Genomic DNA, 18,830 nt, shown 5'->3' with positions numbered 1-18,830 from the left:
TATATATATATATATATATATATATATATATATATATATATATATATATATATATATATATATATATATATATATATATATATATATATATATATATATATCTTGGTCTCTGGTGTTGACAGTTTTATAATTTAAAGAAAAAAAATTATATATAAAAACGATTTTCATCCTACTAGACACCATAAATGTTCATATTTTTATTTTTTAAACACTATCAATTAAATATTTGCATTTATTTTAAAGCTTAAATAGTGTCGCTTTTTGCTTAAATACATGTGGATTGAAAAAAAAAATTAATCCATAAAAAAAGATATTCACTGTTTTTAAAGGTTGTAAAGCAATAAATAATCTGTTTTACATATAGATAAATTTCATTAAAAAAGAAATGATATAAATAGCCAGGACCATATATTAGGGAAGAATATAGAACTCATCCATCAGGACTAATAAGCAGATGGAAGGAAACATCTTTGCTCGTGCTGTTCTGGCTCCATGTAGCTTTAGTTCTATTGCACCGGTTCTGCTGAGTTGGTGCCCAAATTTGGGGTGCATTCAGCTGCTTAGGATCTTATGGCCAAATCCCTAAAATTTTGCAAATAAATATGAAATAACTTAAAGAAAAATTAAATAAAATTATGGCTTTTAATAATGGAGCACAGACTGGATGTCTGGAGGGAAATTCTAAAATTCACCTAATATAGAAAAAAAAAAATGCTGTACTTCCCCAAAACGTCCTTGTGCTTTTTTTTTTTCTTAACATTGCCAGTGGTATATATAGAATTAATGGAGACTGCTGCTGTATATTGCACAATAGGGGAAGAAAAAAAAAAAATAAAAAAAAAAAAATCTATAAATAATGCAGATATATTATGGAAAAAATAATATATGATTGTACTCATAATACATCTGAGGTATTTCCAATTTAAATAAAACTCATGCTAGTTCAAGCTTCAGTCTCATTCCTGGAATTCGCAATAAATTAAACAGCTCTGTATAAAGTATGCGGTTTTCATTTATCCTTTTTTGTAAACCCGAGTAGTGCACACTACCTCTGCAAATATTTCTTTTTACAATAAATACATGAATAAAGTTTATTTTAAAAAGCAGTGAACACCATTTCTGTGGGCATACTTGTATACCCATTCCTAAAAGAATAGCTTTTCACAGGTCCACAAATTAAGATTTTTTTTTCTCTCCAAACTATGGACAAAGTCTTTTACAAAATTAAAAAAAAAAAAAAAGTTTTTTGTTCAAACCGACAAAGTAAACAGATTGCAGTGACAGCGTTCCAAAAAGGCACACCCCCCCCCCCAATAAAAAGACCAAAATAGAATTATCCATGTAAAATCAACATAGAAACATTCCTTAGTTTATTCACTGTTCCTGCACATTATCCACAGCTTGGATTTGCCCATTTATGCTATAAGGGATTCAAAAGGAGATGGCGATTTTAAGGCATCCTCTAAGTATTGATTGTCATTACAGGATTCTGAAGAACTAATTAAAGATTCCAAGAAGCTGGCAGTAGTGTCTGCAGCCGGGGTAAATCCAGGAAGGAGCGTCACCAGACACTGCTGAGAACACAAGTTTTCATATTCATTCAAGGAATTGTAAAGAGGTCCAAAATTGTACTCGGTTTCATCTGGGATCTCGAAGGCTTCCGAGGAAAGGCTGATATCCATGTAGTTTTTTAAAAGTGGCTCGGTAGAATCAGTAGAGATGGCCATAGATATCTCATTGTCAGTAAAGCAATCCGCCCCTTGGTTCGCATTTTCATCTACGCACTTTGAAATGTTCGATAAAGAGTTGGAGGAGGAGTAAAAACCACCATCTGACTTTTCGGAGGTGTAGAGAGATTCGTAAACCTTATCACAGAAGAAATCCGTAGTATGAAAGAAACTCAAGTTGTCCTGGCAGTCAGTGCTGTTGTCCTCATACTCAGAATCGTTGAAATGAAGAATCCTCGCCAGATAGTCTTCCTCAAAATCTGGCTCGGACTTATCAGAGGAAGAAGCAAGTTCAAATGGACTTTCAGAGCCTTCACTCTGACCAGAGGAGGATGAGCTGTCTGTTGTGTCACTGCTGCAACTGTTTTCACCGGCTGGCTCCAAGTCAGTGTTGAAATGGTAGGGAGCAGTGTCTGAGGTGGTGCTAGTAGTGGTGGAAGCAGTCCTTTCTTGATCTTCATTAGACGCCATAGATGAGCACGCAAAGGGGTTCAACCTTTCATTGCATGACAATTTGGGCTTGTCATTCCCATCATCATCATCATTTTGACTTTTCTCCTCAAGCTCAAGTTTCATAACCGTATGGTAAAAATGAGTCTGTACCCTGGAGGAATTGAATTCTACTCTTCCATTTTGATTTCCACATCCATCCTTCGTACATCCACATGGGAAAGTTGAATGATCTCTCTACATAAAAAGAACAAAAACAAAATATCAATGTTTTGTGGGTTTACAGTATAAATCTGCAGAACACATTCTATAATAAGAGATAATCTTATATAAAGGGTGCTTTACACGCTGCGACATCGCTAGCGATCTCATTAGCGATGTGACACACGAGATTGCATCTGCAATCTCGTGTGTCACATCGCTAATGAGATCGCTAGCGATGTCGCAGCGTGTAAAGCACCCTTTAGGGTTATAGTGCACCTATGGAGCATTGACCTGTCAACAATAAGGTCCATCTAGTGGTTATGGTAAGTAAAACAAGACATTTTTTAGAAGGCAAAAATTTGGTCCAAAATTCCTCCAAAGAAATTCATAAAAATCCAAAGACCTAATTATTGGGAAAAAAAAAAGTATTAAATTAACAAAAGTTTTTTTTAAATAAAATAATTTTATTTTATTCTCCCCCATAATTGTGTTTTTTGGATTTTTTTCAAGATATGTTTTAGTATGTCCACAGAGCTAATAAAAAATAAAATAAAAGCAGAGGAAGAATGAAATACTAAAAAGGCTGAATTGGGGGATTTTTAAAAAAAAAAAAAAAAAAAAAAAAATTCTGAGGTGCAAATCACAAAAATGGATACTAACCTGACATTTGATGCCTGCCAAGATACAACCGCATGTCTCTGGCTCGCAGGAGTCCTGGCAATCGCAGCCACATTGTTCTCTTGACTTCCGGATTTCATTAAGTTCATGCTTTTCACTTTTGTCAATCTTCTTCACTCCTTTTCTCTTGAGCAATCGTCGTCGTTTCTTGGCAGAGTAAATTAGCGGATTGAAACCATCTTCGACTTCTACGTTGGTCATGTCAATATCTTCATCACAGATGTCATCTATGCTGAGGTTATTGGCCTTTTCTGACACCACTGTACCATTCTTTGTAAACTATAAAAAATAAAATTAGAAATGAAATACATACAAAAACAACTAAGAATATTGAAATATTATATAACATTTGGATACATTAAAGCTAAAGTGGCTAGTCTAGTTTTTAAACAAAAAAAAAAAAAAACACAGGGTTTATAAAAAGGATTTTCAAAAGTTTGCCAACCAAGAGAGGAAGAAACTCCCAAAACACCATACTATGATATTCTATGGTTTGACATTGAGGAACCTACCATATTCTTTAAAGCCAAGAGCTTTTCTTCTTTTAAGTATTCCTTTAGCTTCTCCCTGCGCCGGTTCAACTGTTCCCTGGAGAATTCTTCTAATGTGAACTGCCTGCTGTAGCTGTGTTTTTGCCTCATGCCCAGAGTGCAACCGCCCCGACTTGGCACGCTTGTGAAACCTTGGCATCGTTGGAAGTAGAAGACAATCACCCGATCAAAATGGACATTATTCTTCTTAACCCTCTTTGCTGTCTTTAAGATGGATATTGCTGGAAAAAAAAAAAAAAAAATATATTACATTATCAGTACATCAGGATCAACACATTTTAGAGCCGTTTTACACATTTGGCATTTCCCCGGATTACCGGATCCATTACAGTGTTAATACTGTACAATGGCATCGCAGCAAGCTCCAGTCACATGCTGTCATGTGACCGGCACTTGCCGCGATGCCATTGTACAGTATTAACACTGTACTGGAGTGTGCCGTATCCGTTAATCCGGTGAAATGCCGGATGTGTAAAACGGCCCTTACTAACAACTTTACTGTAAGTTTGTTGAATGTGAATTTCCAGCAAAACACTGAGCCAAAGATGCTTTGTCCGTTGCCAAACGGAAAATACACAACTGTAAACATTACACCGAAGGGAGAGCCTTAAGAATAAAAATTGAGCGATGTCTTGAAGGATATACTGTATATACAGGACTTGAACGCACTGAGATTATAGATTTAAACCAAAGAGGAAAGTTCTCAGTGTTTATTCAGGTGGTGAAGAGTTGACATCTTTACTGCTGCTTCTACGGAAACTATGCAGATTATTTAAAGCCCAGTTTACTGTCATACAGCACAACAGCTGGGATATGAGAAGCGAGCGGCAAAGTCTAAGAAAATCCTGGCCATTATCCATTAGCTGTGTATGCTTTGGAGTTGCACATAAGTGAACATAAAAAGTCATAGTGAGGATGAGAGAAGAGGGAGAATCCAGTCCACTTACGGGTGAAGTCGCTCAGAGCCGGCCTGGAGCTGTAGTTAAACTCGTCATCAGTTTCCCCCCCAGAAGAGGTGGCGGATGATGATGGGGATGAAGAGGAAGACGAGTATGTGAAGTCATCTTCCAATGCTTCATATTTGCGTTTCAGTAACCCACTCATGGCTGTTGTGCAGATTTTACAGTCCTGTGGGAAAAAAAGAAATAAATAAAAGGTTACTTTCCAGAGGCAAATCATGTTTTATATTGTTTGTAGTGATGAGCGAGCACCACAATGCATGGATACTCAGTACTCGTAACTCGTGATGAGCGAGCACTACCATGCTCGGGTGCTCAGTACTCGTAACTAGTGATGAGCGAGCACTACCATGCTCGGGAGCTCATAAACAGTTGGACGCTCTAACGGCTACAACTCATGTACCAAGCATAATAGAAGTCAATGGGGAAACAAGCATTTTTCCTGAAGATCTTCCAGATCCCCATAGATTTCCATCAAGTGGAGCCCGTCCGACTGCTCATTACGTGTACTGTGCTGGGTAGTGCTTGCTCATTGCTAATTGTTTGTAGCAAACAAGGGTATTAAATAAATAAAATATGCACAAATTAAATAGTGAATTGAAGGTTGACAGCAAAATCAGTTAAAAAAGTAGTAAATAATCACTACAACTAAGTGAATAAAGTGAACCCCTGATATGTAAAGGCCACCGGTTTGTAGAACGTACAGGAAACAACCTGCTGTACTGTAATAATGCAGCGACGGCTTCCTGTCACATCCCATTCAGCTTGAGTGAGCTCATTTACCAAGAGGAGGAAAGAGGAAAAAAAAAATAAAAATAAATTGTGAGCTCTTCAGAGAATACTCCTGGCATGATTTGCATGCTGCACCTCTCCGGGGAGATACAGCAGAGCATCTTATTAAATGAAACGCTGAAACAAAAACACATCAATTGCACAAAATTGCAGCCTATTTATTCCCTCCTCTTACTTCCTCTGCTGGATTTATTTGTAACCTCTGGACAAAATCAGTGAAACCAGGTTTCAGACAAGGACATTTTGTGCTTCATGTCGGACTACACTTGTCTAATCCCCAGTCAACCCCCCCACCCATTACATGGGCAACCTGTTAACCTCATAAATGCCAATGATGTAATGAGTGGGCTTAGCATAGTGGGCACAAACGACTACGCAGTGGATCGTTTTGTATTGCTGCTTGCCTTGAAGGGCTTGAGTAATCTCAGAGTGAATAGGAGCGCTGTGCTTGATCACGATTTTATCACGCGCATTCAAGGTGTCAGTTTAATATTAGCAGTATGAAGGAGGGAATGAAGCCGTCATCACGGCACAGACATGATTTGGAGGGATGACTCAGGGTGACTCAGTAGTCTGCCTCTGTTTACTGACGGACGTGACAACAGCCTAGGAAACTTTTTTTTTTAGCACTTTACTAGTATACTGACGTCAGCGCTGAGAGACGGGTGACGAGGGCTTAGTGCAAAGCCTCCACGGAAGATTGCAGCAGACAGACATTAGGAAATTGCGAGTTTCCTCTTGTGTTTAACTAGACGTTCTGTGCTGTTGAAGAGTTATGAGCCAAAAGGAAAAAATTCCTTCCCCATCATAAATTTATACCGTCAAAAAAAAAAAAAAAATCAAAAACACCAAGAGTTTCTCTACATCCCTTGGATATAAAAATCCCGCTGTACCCCTAGATTCACAATCAGCCACCATCAGATCATTTAGAGGAAACTGTCAAGAGGTCTACTCCGGAGACGACCCACCCCCTGCTTCCAAGACGTCCATTAGTCATTCATGGGCCAATATCACGGCAGCAAATATCGGCATCAGCAAACGGAAACTTTAACCTAGCCAAGTGCAATAGGCAGGTGATTAAAGCTAAATGAGTGCTATATTTGCAAAGCGGGGAAGCAGTGCGCTAGTTAATTATTTACAGCCTTGTTATGTGAGACTCCAGCCATGGCCCTAGTGTATCACTTAATGTACAGCATGCGGACACTGCGTGTCGGGCTAACCGTTCATTTAAGTCCTTAAAGTGTATCCAATTGTCGAGTGCATTATTAGCACAGGAGGTATTGGACGAGTCTGCATTGCTTTGGACTGCTGCTTTCTTTAGGCACTTTTGCATCACTGCGGCTGATAGAAAATTGCATCTCAACTACAAGATACAAAATATTTGCATCACCAGGCAATAAACAGAAGTGGCAGCTGCCATACTGCTGCAGACGAGTGTCCAGCGCGCTGGTAAAACGCTTCAGCAGCTCATCACCACAAGAGGTGGAAACCCCAACACATCGCTCCTTGCACTTGTGATGACACAGGCCAAGGTTCAAGAGTTCACACACCGGCATTTATAGAGCTGTAAGCGGAGACCCCTCACACTGCACGTCCAACCGGGACCTCCGTGCTGAGGTCACTGCTCAACAGGGATTTTTTGTGACACCTACACTCATGAAATGAAATAAAATATATATATATATATATTTATATATATATATATATATATATATATTTATATATGAAAAGAGGGCACAAAAGAGGGCGACATAAGTTCTCTAAGTGGCTAGACATAAAAAAGATGAGTAAAAACTTGCCAGATTCTCAACACAGGTTAGGCACTTAAATCTGTGACAGATGCTGAGCCGAGATCAGTCCGGGTGGCCTCTACGCATAGGCAAACAACTCAGCGCCAAAATGATATAGAACAAGTCTAAGAAAAAAAATGCTACAAATATAAAAGGTTTATTTATTATGGTGTCAACATATTTTACACCCTGGGGAAGTTGCTCTAAGTTACAGGAATTTCCTTTCTTGTACAACTTTCTATTCTGTTTCTTAGAAGTTGTGTTTTTTTTTTTCCCTTTTTTTGCTGAATTAGAACTGCACTTTCTTTCACAGAGCACATTACTTACATATCTAGCAGCCCTCACTCCTGGATTGCACTATATAGCTAGGCAGGTTTCTATCCAGCAGCCAGGATAAATCAGGCGGTGGGGGTTTGGGAGGGATCCCCTGTGGAAGCTGGAATGATGCTGTACATGAATACATAGGGTTTCCCCAGCTTTCCAAGAAGCAGATATAACTACTGGGAAACGGATGAACAGTATTCTCTCTTAAGAGAGAGGGTCCCTTTGTTTACTAATAGTAATCCAATCTGTAGAATATAATGGATCCCCACGTTATCCCACAGCAGTCAGGTCACTACAGTTGACCTCACAAATTCTCCAAACATATAGTAAGTGGAGTCTTGATTTCGGAGATTCTGCAATTGTTTCCCGCTGAATTATGTAAAGTAAATTGCTGCCAGATGTTTTATGAAGTGGCGGCTCTAGACTGCTCTAGAGAGGACAGTGTTAAGCGGATTTACTACCAGGGCTGGTACAAAGTGAGCGCGGTGCTAAACTGTCAGAGGGAGCCAGTAGCAAAGTGTCACCCAGGCTTCTGTGACAAGGGGTCACGCGAGGACATCGGGACCTAAAGAAACATGAATTTCAGCTCCATTTACAGAAACACAATGCATGCTGCCCTGCTAAAATATATCTGCATAGTGCACTGTATGTACACAGCCCTGCTCAATATTTACACAGTATGTACAGTAACATGTAAAAACAACCAGTGCATCAGTCATTTTTACAATCGTAAAGGGCCATCACCAAACAACAAGAGACAGCGACTGCGAGGAAATACAAGGTTCTTCCAGGACAAACGAGGAGGCCCTGTGCACCTCATTCTTAATGCTGCCCCCCCCACCCAATAAATAACAGTCAGGGGGAAGTATTACATATACAAATCCTCAAAACTGAATAATCATTTTAGTCTATTATCGCGAAAGATAAGCGGCTACATGATAATACACATCTCAAACACCACACCATAGAATTGGGACACTGATCTACCAATGTTGCCCCCTCCCCATACATAGATAGCCCCCTCTCACCACTCTTCCATACATAGGAATGCTTCACTCCTATATAGTCTATGAGGGCAATTGCCAGATTCTTCTGGTGATTTATCTCATGGAGATTATTAGCAGTCAGAAATCAAATATTTGAATGGGGGGCTGGGAGGGTCTTCATACACAGACTGATGGCTGGTCCTGTAAATATAAGCAAGCGAGGCATTGTTAATCCAGTATGTATGGGGGCCTGGAGTCCCCATAGATCAAAATATGGGCCAATATACAATATATCTTGATCATTCAGCCCCCATACACAATAGACTAAAGGGGGCTTTACATGCAGCGATATCGCTAGCGATGTCACTGGTGAAAGCACCCGCCCCCGTCTGTTATGCGTCACAGGTAAAATCGCTGCCCGTAGCGCACAATATCACTGGGAGCCGTCACACGTACTTACCTTCCTAGCGATGTTGCTGTGACGCCACACAAACCGCCCCCTTAGAAAAGAGGATGTTCTCTGGCCGGCAAACAACCTCTTTTCTAAGGGGGTGGTTTGTGCGGCGTCACAGCGACATCACACGGCAGGCGTCCAATAGAAGCGGAGGGGCGGAGACCAGCCGCAGAAAGTCACGCCTACCTCGTTGCCGGAGGACGCAGGTACGGTGTTAGTCGTTCCTGGGGTGTCACACGTAACGATGTGTGCTGCCTCAGGAACGATGAACAACCTGCATCCTGCACGAGCAACGACATTTGGGAAAATGGACGACGTGTCTGTCAACAATCAACGATTTGGTGAGTATTTTACATTGCTCATACGTGTCACACGCAACGACGTTGCTAACATGGTGGGATGTGTGTCACGAATTCTGTGACTCCAACGACATCTCGTTAGCGATGTCGTTACATGTTACGGGGCCTTAACATTGCCAAACTTGCAGATCTCAGCGAGACTGGCCAACAGCCTAAGGCCCCTTTCACACGTCAGTGATTCTGGTACGTTTGTGCTTTTTTTTAAAAACGTACCAGAATCACTGACATACGCAGACCCATTATAATGAATGGGTCTGCTCACACGTCAGTGATTTTTCACTGCACGTGTCTCCGTGCGGCGTACCCGCGTGTGCGTGATTGCTGCACGGAGACATGTCCATTTTTTTCTGCCATCACTGATGTTCCACGGACGTAGTGGTGTGGTCCGTGAAACACGTGCCAGAAAAAAAACGTGCATTTAAAATAAACATTTTAACTCACCCGGCGTCCAGCGATGTCCTCTGCAGCCCGTGCAGCTTGCTGCTTCTAAGTCGGGTGATTACTGTCGCGCATATTCATGATGCACGACACAGCCGACCCGGAAGCAGCTGCTGCGGGGGTCAGCGCCGGCCGGATGCTGCACCGCGGGAGGATTCAGCACCACGGACAGCGGGAGCGGGCGCAGGTGAGTTGATTTCTAAGTGCAATCACGGGCCACGGAGAACGGAGCCCGGATTGCACTTAAGACAACCCACGTGTGCTGAGATTCACGGAACACGCAGGGACATGTGCGTGTTTTACACGCCAGTGAAAAACGTCTGTGTTTTTCACTGACGTGTGAAACGGGCCTAAGGCCGGAGTCACACGACTAGATTCTCACCAGAGATTCAGCTAATTATGGTAATGACGCTGTTCAGTGTCAGCATAGTGTGATCCGATTCTCTTGCATGACAATCAGCACACTGAGAAAATGAACAAAATTTCTCCATCTTTTCCATTATGTGATTTTGCGGAAATCAGGCTGCACTCATGTCATATATGAGTGCAGTCGAAGGTTTTCCACGCAGCCAGACTTGAAAAAAGGGTGAATGGCATCCAATTTGAGTATCAAATCGCAGTAGGTGGGGGATACCACTTGCCCGATTAATACAGTGGCGTGAGTGACCACCTAATTTGCATGAGGTTCTCAAACACACACACACACACACACACACACTATCAGAGCCTAAAGTTTACCTTTTATAAATATTGTGAGCCCCATTCTCGTTGAATCCAGAATGTCATACCCCAGGTATGAGTCTGACAGAGCTGTGGGGTCAATGAGACAAATTTGGCTTAAACTGCACTATTCTTGCACACAGACTCTTCCATAAAATGACTTAATTTTCAGAAAACTGTAAACATGCACTCAATAAATTACCTATGCAAAGTGGATAATACCCCTGGTGCCACACATCTCAGATAACACTAGCTCTTAATTTATTCCCAGGTAGTATATAAATATGGACAGAAAAGATAAATTGCCACTTCCACCTTGTAAACAAATCTTGGGAGTCTGACTCCAAACTTAAAATTGCCAAGAACCACAAGGTATAATGTGCAGGTCACTTAAGGGCAGAGGCATTTCTTGTACAATGTAGCATAGGCACACAGATGGTCATATAGTCATATGAGGAATACTGTTACATCAACCACTACGGCACATGTTCTGCACGTATCAACTCATGGTACAAAAATAAATAAGCTTTTAAGTAGCAGCACAGAAAAAAAAAAAAAAAGTATTTTTAATCAGCATGTGATAAGTCCAACATTCAGCTCCATACAAGAAGAACTATTTAACTTCATTTTATTTCAGGTTATTAAAAAAAAATAATCTGCCTCACTTGCAGCTGCCAAAAAAGACATTCTGTTCTTGGCTCAGCCATCTTACTCATCTATTTTACTAAAAACAGCTTTTTAAACAAGTACAAGAGTCGATGGATCAAAACCGCAGGAATTCTTGTCTGGCACCACCACTCCCACTGAGCTTTAAAGGTGCAGAGCCAGGAAAAAGAAATAAGAAAAAAAAAAAAAAAGGCAAATAATCTGTACAGGGAGCACACTCTAAACATTAGATCTAAGCATTGTGTGATAGTCACTAAATAAAAAAAACCAACTCTATGCCAAAGGAAACAATCCATGACGCGACCTTCGGCAGAGAGCAGCCCAGCCCCATGTTGGTGTGTCATAATCTTCCTAGTAATGGGTGTGATCACGTAAGTAATAATGTAGGGAATGTATTCTGCTCCCTTGTTCTCACCCTTGCTTTGGGTATTATCCATGTATATAGGAATCTCAGGAATGAAGGAGCCTCTGCGTTACTACATGGTAAACACCAAGGAAGGGCCAGAAAAATGTGCACTCTGGGAAATCTGCGCACAATTCACATTTGTTTATAGGGTTAGGAATCTTTTTTTCTGTTTGCCCTGAAGTATCCCAGCTCAAAGGTTATTCTGGAAAGTACAAAACATCTGTAGTGTGTGTATTTGCAATGTACACACTAAGCTACACCGGTGACTAGTAGAAATGTGACCTCATCAGGAGTAATAAGACTACGTACTTTAAGGAATTTTCCACATTTGGAAATCCCTTTTTTGATTGGCAAGCCTAATGTGACAAGTTTGTAGAACCTGTCATATAAAGATCTCCTTATGTTGACTTGGCATTCTGTACAAGTAGAAAACTTACCTCTTAGACCCGCTATCAGAGGCATCTCATCCAGCCAAACCAGTTCTCCCATTTTGCTCTGATGAGGGGCAAAAAGCCAGAAACATGGGTCTGCAAAGAAACGTTTCTGGCTTTCCTTTTAAAGGGAACCAATCACCAGGATTTTTGTATACAACCTAAAGCCACTGCTATACTGGCACTATGAGGCCGATTCTATACATACCTGTAGTGGTCAGCTCGGATGTTTAGGTTTTGAAATCTAAGAAAGTGAAGATTGTAAAATGAGCAGCTTCTTGAGTGACAGTTGCACTGGAGCAGATCATATATTCATAGTTATCCCCTCCTCCTGTTAGACTTAGCATAGGCATTATACAAATGACTCACTTTGTCTAGTAGGACCTGTGGTGAGGTCATACCCATGTGACCTGGTATCCAGCTTTGGTGGCTGAGGCCCCACCCCTTCTGGTCACATGGGTATGACCTCACCACAGGTCCTGCTAGACAAAGCGAGTCGTTTGTATGATGCCTATGCTAATTCTAACAGGAGGGGATAACTATGAATATATTATCTGCTCCAGTGCAACTGTCACTCAAGCAGCTGCTGATTTTATAAACTTTACTTTCTTGGATTTCAAAACCTAAACATCTGAGCTGACCACTACAGGTATGTATAGAATCAGCCTGATAGTGCCAGTATAGCACTGGCTTTAGCTTATATACGAAAATCCTGGTGATTGTTCCCCTTAAGCATGAGTCATGTGGCAAGGCTCATTAAAGGGTCAGTAATGAGTTTTAGGATGGCTACTCCCAATAGGTGGCACTAAAGTTCCTGCCCTCTTCGTCTCTGAAGATAATATTTGCCTAGGTTGGCCGGCCAGTCAGATCCCACCACATACTTTTTTGTAGTGTAAGTATGCTGCTGCGCACCTTCTCTGTCATGAGAACGATCAGTTATATTGATTTTCACTTCAACTGCAGTCAGTAGAGTCTGTACTCCCATTATTCTGCACAACTGGCTAGATTTTGCCATTCAGGGGTGAGGGAAAGCTGGGTGACAGACATGAGGGTTATTCTATGCTAGTGAACTTAAGTGTTTAAAGCATTTTCTAAAAAGTAAATACTTGTCTAACTCCATTTAACCCTGGGGAAACAGGTACAAGCGTGTGGAGCATCTCTGAAAGCCAGACACCTGTTTAAAGACTATAAAAGCCACGTGCAGAGCAGCAGTCATTGGATCATTCAGATGCAAATCCAGGGGAAGGATTAGAAAATGTGGTAGAACAGGATCTGCTTGTTATGACAGCTAACTCCAGGCTCACGCGTACACCAAGTATATTCCCAGATTATCTAGTGGCAAATGTGCAGCACCAGCCGCTAGGAACACAGGACACCTCTATGAGATATGGTTTATAGGCTATATATTAGCATTATGCATAGACTGGAATGTTCTAAATCACTAAAGGCAGTTATTTGCAAAACTTTGACATCTCAAAAAGTCACCCTCTTCTAGGATCAAGTTTTGGGGGCAAAATGACATTACTCAGGATTTTGCAAATTTCTAAAATCTTTATGATAAGGGTTTGAAGAACTTTGAAAGGGCAAGAAAAACTAAAAAGCAAAAAAAAAACCACAAAACAACAACTTGAAAACATGATTTGTAACAAAATTTTGCATAGGAGCAAAAAAAAAAAAAAAAAAAGAAGCAAAACCTGCTAAAGTGTGTGTGTGTGTGTGTGTGTGTGTGTGTGTGTGTGTGTGTGTGTGTGTGTGTGTAGCTGGCCTTATCTAGTAGCATGGTGTTACTATTTGGTTCTAGCGCCTGGTGCAGCACAAGGCCAGCCAGGGTCACAGTTTGCGCCATGTTAACCATCTGTGGTTTTTCCATAAAACACAGATCACTCCCAAAAGGGAAGAGGAGAAACTTGTGTGGTTTTAATTTACAACTAGATCTACAGTACATAACCTGCAAATGAGAAAAAAGAAAAAAAAAATATAAAAGTTTGCTTTGTTTTCTCCTTGTAAAATAAGTTATCCAGACTAAAGTTTCTTAAAAAATAAAATAAATATTCATTAATATAATTTTATATATTTCAATATTAAAATATATATATATATATATATATATATATATATATATATATATATATATATATATATATATATATATATATATATAAAAATAAAATTAATATAGAAACATATATTAGAGAAAAAAAAAATAAACTACATATCAATTCAGAGTGTAAACACCTGTGCAGTCACCAGGAAACAAAATCAATGGAAGCATCAGACCAGCGAGTCCCAGATCTATAGAAGAGTCCCTGTGCTCTATGGTATTAATCCAAATCCCACCAGGAGACCCTAAATCCCAGCAGCTCGTCTGGCTGATATGAGAAGTGACATAACCGAGGCTCAGCTTGTTGTAGGAACCGTAACCAAGACAAAATCATCATGTACCTATGAGGAGCCCCCCGGGCAGACAGACGGAGGGACCACCCTACTGCAGAGTGACGGTGTATGGGTGTCTGAGCACAATACCTCCACTCAGTGCAGAAGGGAATTTTCCCACAGAATATAATAGGAGGAGGGGGACCCTCTGAGGAGTAGGAAGGTGGAGGGGCGTTCTTGGAAAGACGTAATTCCATCCCTTCCAAGGATGTGCATTAAAGCCACATCGTGCAACACAATGAAGGCATGAGCCCTGGGAGCAGGAGGACCCCCTGCTGCACCAACGGGAGGCGGATAGGGAAACCAAATACGGCCACAGACCAGAGGGGGCGTCCACCACCAGCCAATACAGCCACACAGGACCCGTGAATGGCAGCGGATTGGAAGTATCACATTGCTGTATTGCGGTTGTGGTATTGGGTACAGGATTTACTATTACTATTATTGCACAGATCTAACAGAACGGTCAATGAAAGTGCTCCCGGACATTCAACTTTGATGTGGTCTTTCGTCATAAATCAGCGCAGAGATTAGAAAAAGAAGCTACAAACTTTCTAGGGGAGGGAAAAAACAAAAAAAACAAACAAACAAAAAAAGCGCTCACTGACAGATTCTCAGTTAACTCATTTTCCAGCCAGCGATATAGCTAAAGTGATCATTATTTATTTTTTTTTAATAAAACTAGAATAGCAATGATGATTTTTTAAGCTTCAAGCACAATTATTTAAGAAAAGGTCCCCAAAAGGAGGAAGACGACCCTCCTTAATTCCAAAAGTGTATATAATAGAAGTAATATGGAAAAACATGGCTAAAGCAGATGCTAACATTGATTCTGATGTATTCTACACACAACTTAAAGACTGGGGCGACAAAAAAAAAAAGTTCCAGCAAACTTGGAGGGAAAATTCCACAGACATCTGAAGTCACTTCTTCCCAGCTGTGAGTCACCCCGGCTCCTTACGTCACCCCTCTCCTGCTGCCTCAGTGACGTCACCGGGCTCCCTCAATCAGCGGCGCCAAAACTATCGTGCGCTGACGTCACCGCTGTGCCCCCGACATGTGCTGACGTCACCGCTGTGCCCCCGACATGTGCTGACGTCACCGCTGTGCCCCCGACATGTGCTGACGTCACCGCTGTGCCCCCGACAGCCCGGCTCACACTGGACTCCTGTGCGGACAGGACGGTGGCGGAGACTTATCCGCACTCGGCAGGTACAGACCAGACATAGAGCGGGACTAGAAATACCACAAGTTATATTTTCCCCACCAGGGAGGGGGAAAAAAAAAAATAAAAAGTCTCCTCCATGTTACATATACTGGAAAAACTCGCAGTTTCTATCAGTTACAACAACTGTAATAGCTGCCAATGATAATACAGAGGCCCATTGCGGACTATAACACCCGGGGAGCGCCGTGTAATAACCCTGAGCATTACCGGAGCCCAGCGGCTCATCACCCGGAGCCCCGGGACGGGCAGGAGACCGTAGCAATCCCGCGTGTGGCCAGCAGAGGGCGCGCCGCGCTCACTCTCCAGCCTCAGCCGTCTCCACCGGCAGCGGCCAGACATAAAGTAACAATTATCAGAGAACCCGCTGCAGTCTACACGGAGCAGACGGCAATGGCGACCCCACAGCAGGGGCAGCACCGGCCGCGCCACATACAACGCCCCGACTCCAGCAGTCACTCACCGTGCCTGTGCTCCGGTGTCAGGCGGCGGCTCCTAGATGAAGCGAGTGAGTGCGGCTCCCATAGTCCGGAGAGCGCAGTGCGCCGGCCAGCAGCTCCTCCTGCTCTGACTCCTCTCAGGAGCTGCTCTGCCTTTTTCGTCAGTGGAAAACTCCTGTGCTGGTGACGCAGGCGGTGACGAGAGGCAGACGGCAGCCCCGCCCACTCCCCGCCCCGCCCCCCGCCTCCTGCTTCCTGCTGTGTGTGCCGCCCGTGTCAGCGCAGCCCTGTGTGTGTGTAATGTACTGTATATGTGTACAGAAATGTGTGTATATTTGTGTATGCATGTGTGTGCCCGTATATGTGTATAAGTCTATAGAAAATATGTGTATGTATATGTATGAGATTGTGTATATGTGTATATATATATATATAAAAATATATATTATATAAAAATATATATATGATATAAATATATATATATATGCGTCTGTGTGTATATATATATATATATATATATATATGTAGATATGTGTATACTTATATATATATGTGTATTTGTGTATACCTATATATATATATATATACAATGTGTGCATATGTATATATGTGTGCGTGTGTGTATATATACTTGTGTGCGCATCTGTATATGTGTGTTTAAAAATATGTGCCTGTGTGCATAAATTTATGTGTGTTTATACTGTAGTTATATGTGTGTATATGTAATGTGTGTGTATATATATATATATATATATATATATATACGTTGTGTGTGTGTGTGTGTGTGTGTGTATATATATATATATATATATATATATATATATATATATATATATATATATATATATATATATATATATATATATATATACGTTGTGTGTGTGTGTGTTCTGGACTGAAACAATGGAGAGGATGGAGATATTTTTTTTCCATCTCATCAGAGAGAATCAGATCCCACAATGAGCACACACCGGTCACACTGGCCTCAGAGACCTGTGCAATTTACATAACTGACCCAATTCTATCAGATGAGAGAATGCACCAAATTCTGCACCTAGCCAAACTGTGGACATTCAGGGAGTATCTGCTTATAGGGTAGGATGGTGGCTCAGTGGTCAGCGCTGGGGTCCTGGGTTCTGATCCTACCAAGAACAACATCTGCAACAAGTTAGTATGTTCTCCCCGGGTTTGCAGGGTTCTGGGTTTCCTCTGGGTTCCCCTCACACAGCAAAGACATACTGATAGGGAATGTAGATTGTGAGCCCCGATGGGGACAGTGTTGCTGATGTGAAAAAACACTGTGGAGCTAATGGTGCTATATAAGAGAATAAATATTATTATCCTAAATGGTCAGTTCACTCCTGAAGTAAAGACAAAGTTAAAGCCTTGCTCTTTTCAGGCCGGCCATCACTAGCAAAAGTGAGTTCAGGGTTTCATAAGGACGGAATTTGCTGAAACGTTTGGAATGAAGTAGTGAGCACTAGCAGTTCAGAATTAGGGAGCCGTCTCCACCCTGAGGCGACTGTAATTAACAGATTTCTTTGTATCGGGATGGAGGAGAACCTGTAATGACACCTGGTAGGGAGGAGACGCTTCCCCTGATACCTTTCGGGTCCGGTAGATTGTTGTCAGGACTTACGTTCTAGTGGAGTTTACACATTTTTACTTGTTGTGGGATCTACATATAGAGGTTTGGACGAGGCATGAAGGTGCCCCCAAAATTAGGATTTGGGGAGTGTATTATAGCTAGGAAAGCTATCAGCAAATTACATACTGTATGTCACAGATTATATAGACGTCACGTTGCAAGGACAGTATAATGATGAATTGCTCCTTCACATTGGGACATCACTGTGGTATAAACATAATGTGGCGCTGAATAACTATCGCAGCCTCCGGACCTATCACAGTCTACATGACCCAAAAGAGTGCATTTTTTATATTCTGAAAGCAATTTTGCTGCAATATCTGACTGTTTCCACATCGGCCTCTTTTAGATGTTCTTCACTTGTGGTATAGGATGACTTGCGAGTTGCGACCTCCGGAATGAAATGGGTCCATGTTGCAATGTGTGTACGTGCTTCTATGGTTTCCCCATATTTGCCTTAGCTGCTTACTATGTCCCTTATCTTGTGTCTCCTGGCTTGCCACTATCTGATCCACAATAGTATTGGTTAATCTGTATCTTGTGCATGTCTCCTTCACCTTTGCAGAAACTAAACAGTCTCTACTTCCTTTTTTGTAATATTCAAGACTTTTTCCTTTTCTAAGGTCACTAAAGCTTTTGGTGATATACAAAAGATCTCCACATATTTTTATTGTCTGATCCACCAAACTTCAATGGGTCTCCCAGCATCTACCCCATTAACATGCCATTCAGGTTGACCATTACTATTTCCCCAGTAGATTATTATTATTTATTATTATAGCACCATTTATTCCATGGCGTTTTACAAGTGAAAAGGGTATACATAACAAACAAGTACAACAATCATGAACATTACAAAAACAGACTGGTACAGGAGGAGAGAGGACCCTGCCCGCGAGGGCTCACAGTCTATAGGGGGATGGGTGAGGGTACAATAGGTGAGGACAGAGCTGGTTGAGCAGTGGTCTACTGGACTGAGGGTTATTGTAGGTTGTAGGCTTGTTGGAAGAGATGGGCCTACAGGTTCCTCTTGAAGCTTTCCACGGTAGGGGAGAGTCTGATATGCTGGGGTAGAGCGTTCCAGAGTATGGGGGATGCACGGGAGAAATCTTGTATGCAATTGTGGGAAGAGGAGATAAGAGAGGAGTA

At 41.5% G+C, this 18,830-nt stretch overlaps 1 protein-coding gene across 1 annotated transcript; it reads right to left on the bottom strand.

Annotated features, from left to right (window-relative positions):
- Positions 1-91: 91 nt before the first annotated feature.
- On the bottom strand, positions 92-16,164 carry CSRNP1 (cysteine and serine rich nuclear protein 1). The gene is made up of 5 exons (XM_075315404.1): positions 16,057-16,164; positions 4,558-4,738; positions 3,572-3,831; positions 3,042-3,338; positions 92-2,414 (listed from the first exon to the last, which is right to left on the bottom strand). The coding sequence occupies exons 2-5, from the start codon at positions 4,712-4,714 to the stop codon at positions 1,416-1,418; spliced, it is 1,713 nt and encodes a 570-aa protein (XP_075171519.1). The 5' UTR covers positions 4,715-4,738; positions 16,057-16,164; the 3' UTR covers positions 92-1,415.
- Between the last annotated feature and the right edge of the window lie 2,666 nt (positions 16,165-18,830).

This window comes from Anomaloglossus baeobatrachus, chromosome 6 (assembly GCF_048569485.1).
Source record: "Anomaloglossus baeobatrachus isolate aAnoBae1 chromosome 6, aAnoBae1.hap1, whole genome shotgun sequence".
In the NCBI taxonomy this organism is placed as follows: domain Eukaryota; kingdom Metazoa; phylum Chordata; class Amphibia; order Anura; family Aromobatidae; genus Anomaloglossus; species Anomaloglossus baeobatrachus.
Note: the sequence above shows the minus strand (reverse complement) of the source record. Positions and strands in the feature narration are given on the sequence as shown.

Excerpts from the sequence above, each read along its gene's own strand:
- CSRNP1 (XM_075315404.1), bottom strand. The coding sequence starts at position 4,714 with ATGAGTGGGTTACTGAAACGCAAATATGAAGCATTGGAAGATGACTTC. Across the intron at positions 3,832-4,557 it reads GGCTCTGAGCGACTTCACCC|CAATATCCATCTTAAAGACA; the intron begins GTAAGTGGACTG and ends TTTTTTTTCCAG. Across the intron at positions 2,415-3,041 it reads TGGCAGGCATCAAATGTCAG|AGAGATCATTCAACTTTCCC; the intron begins GTTAGTATCCAT and ends CTTTTTATGTAG.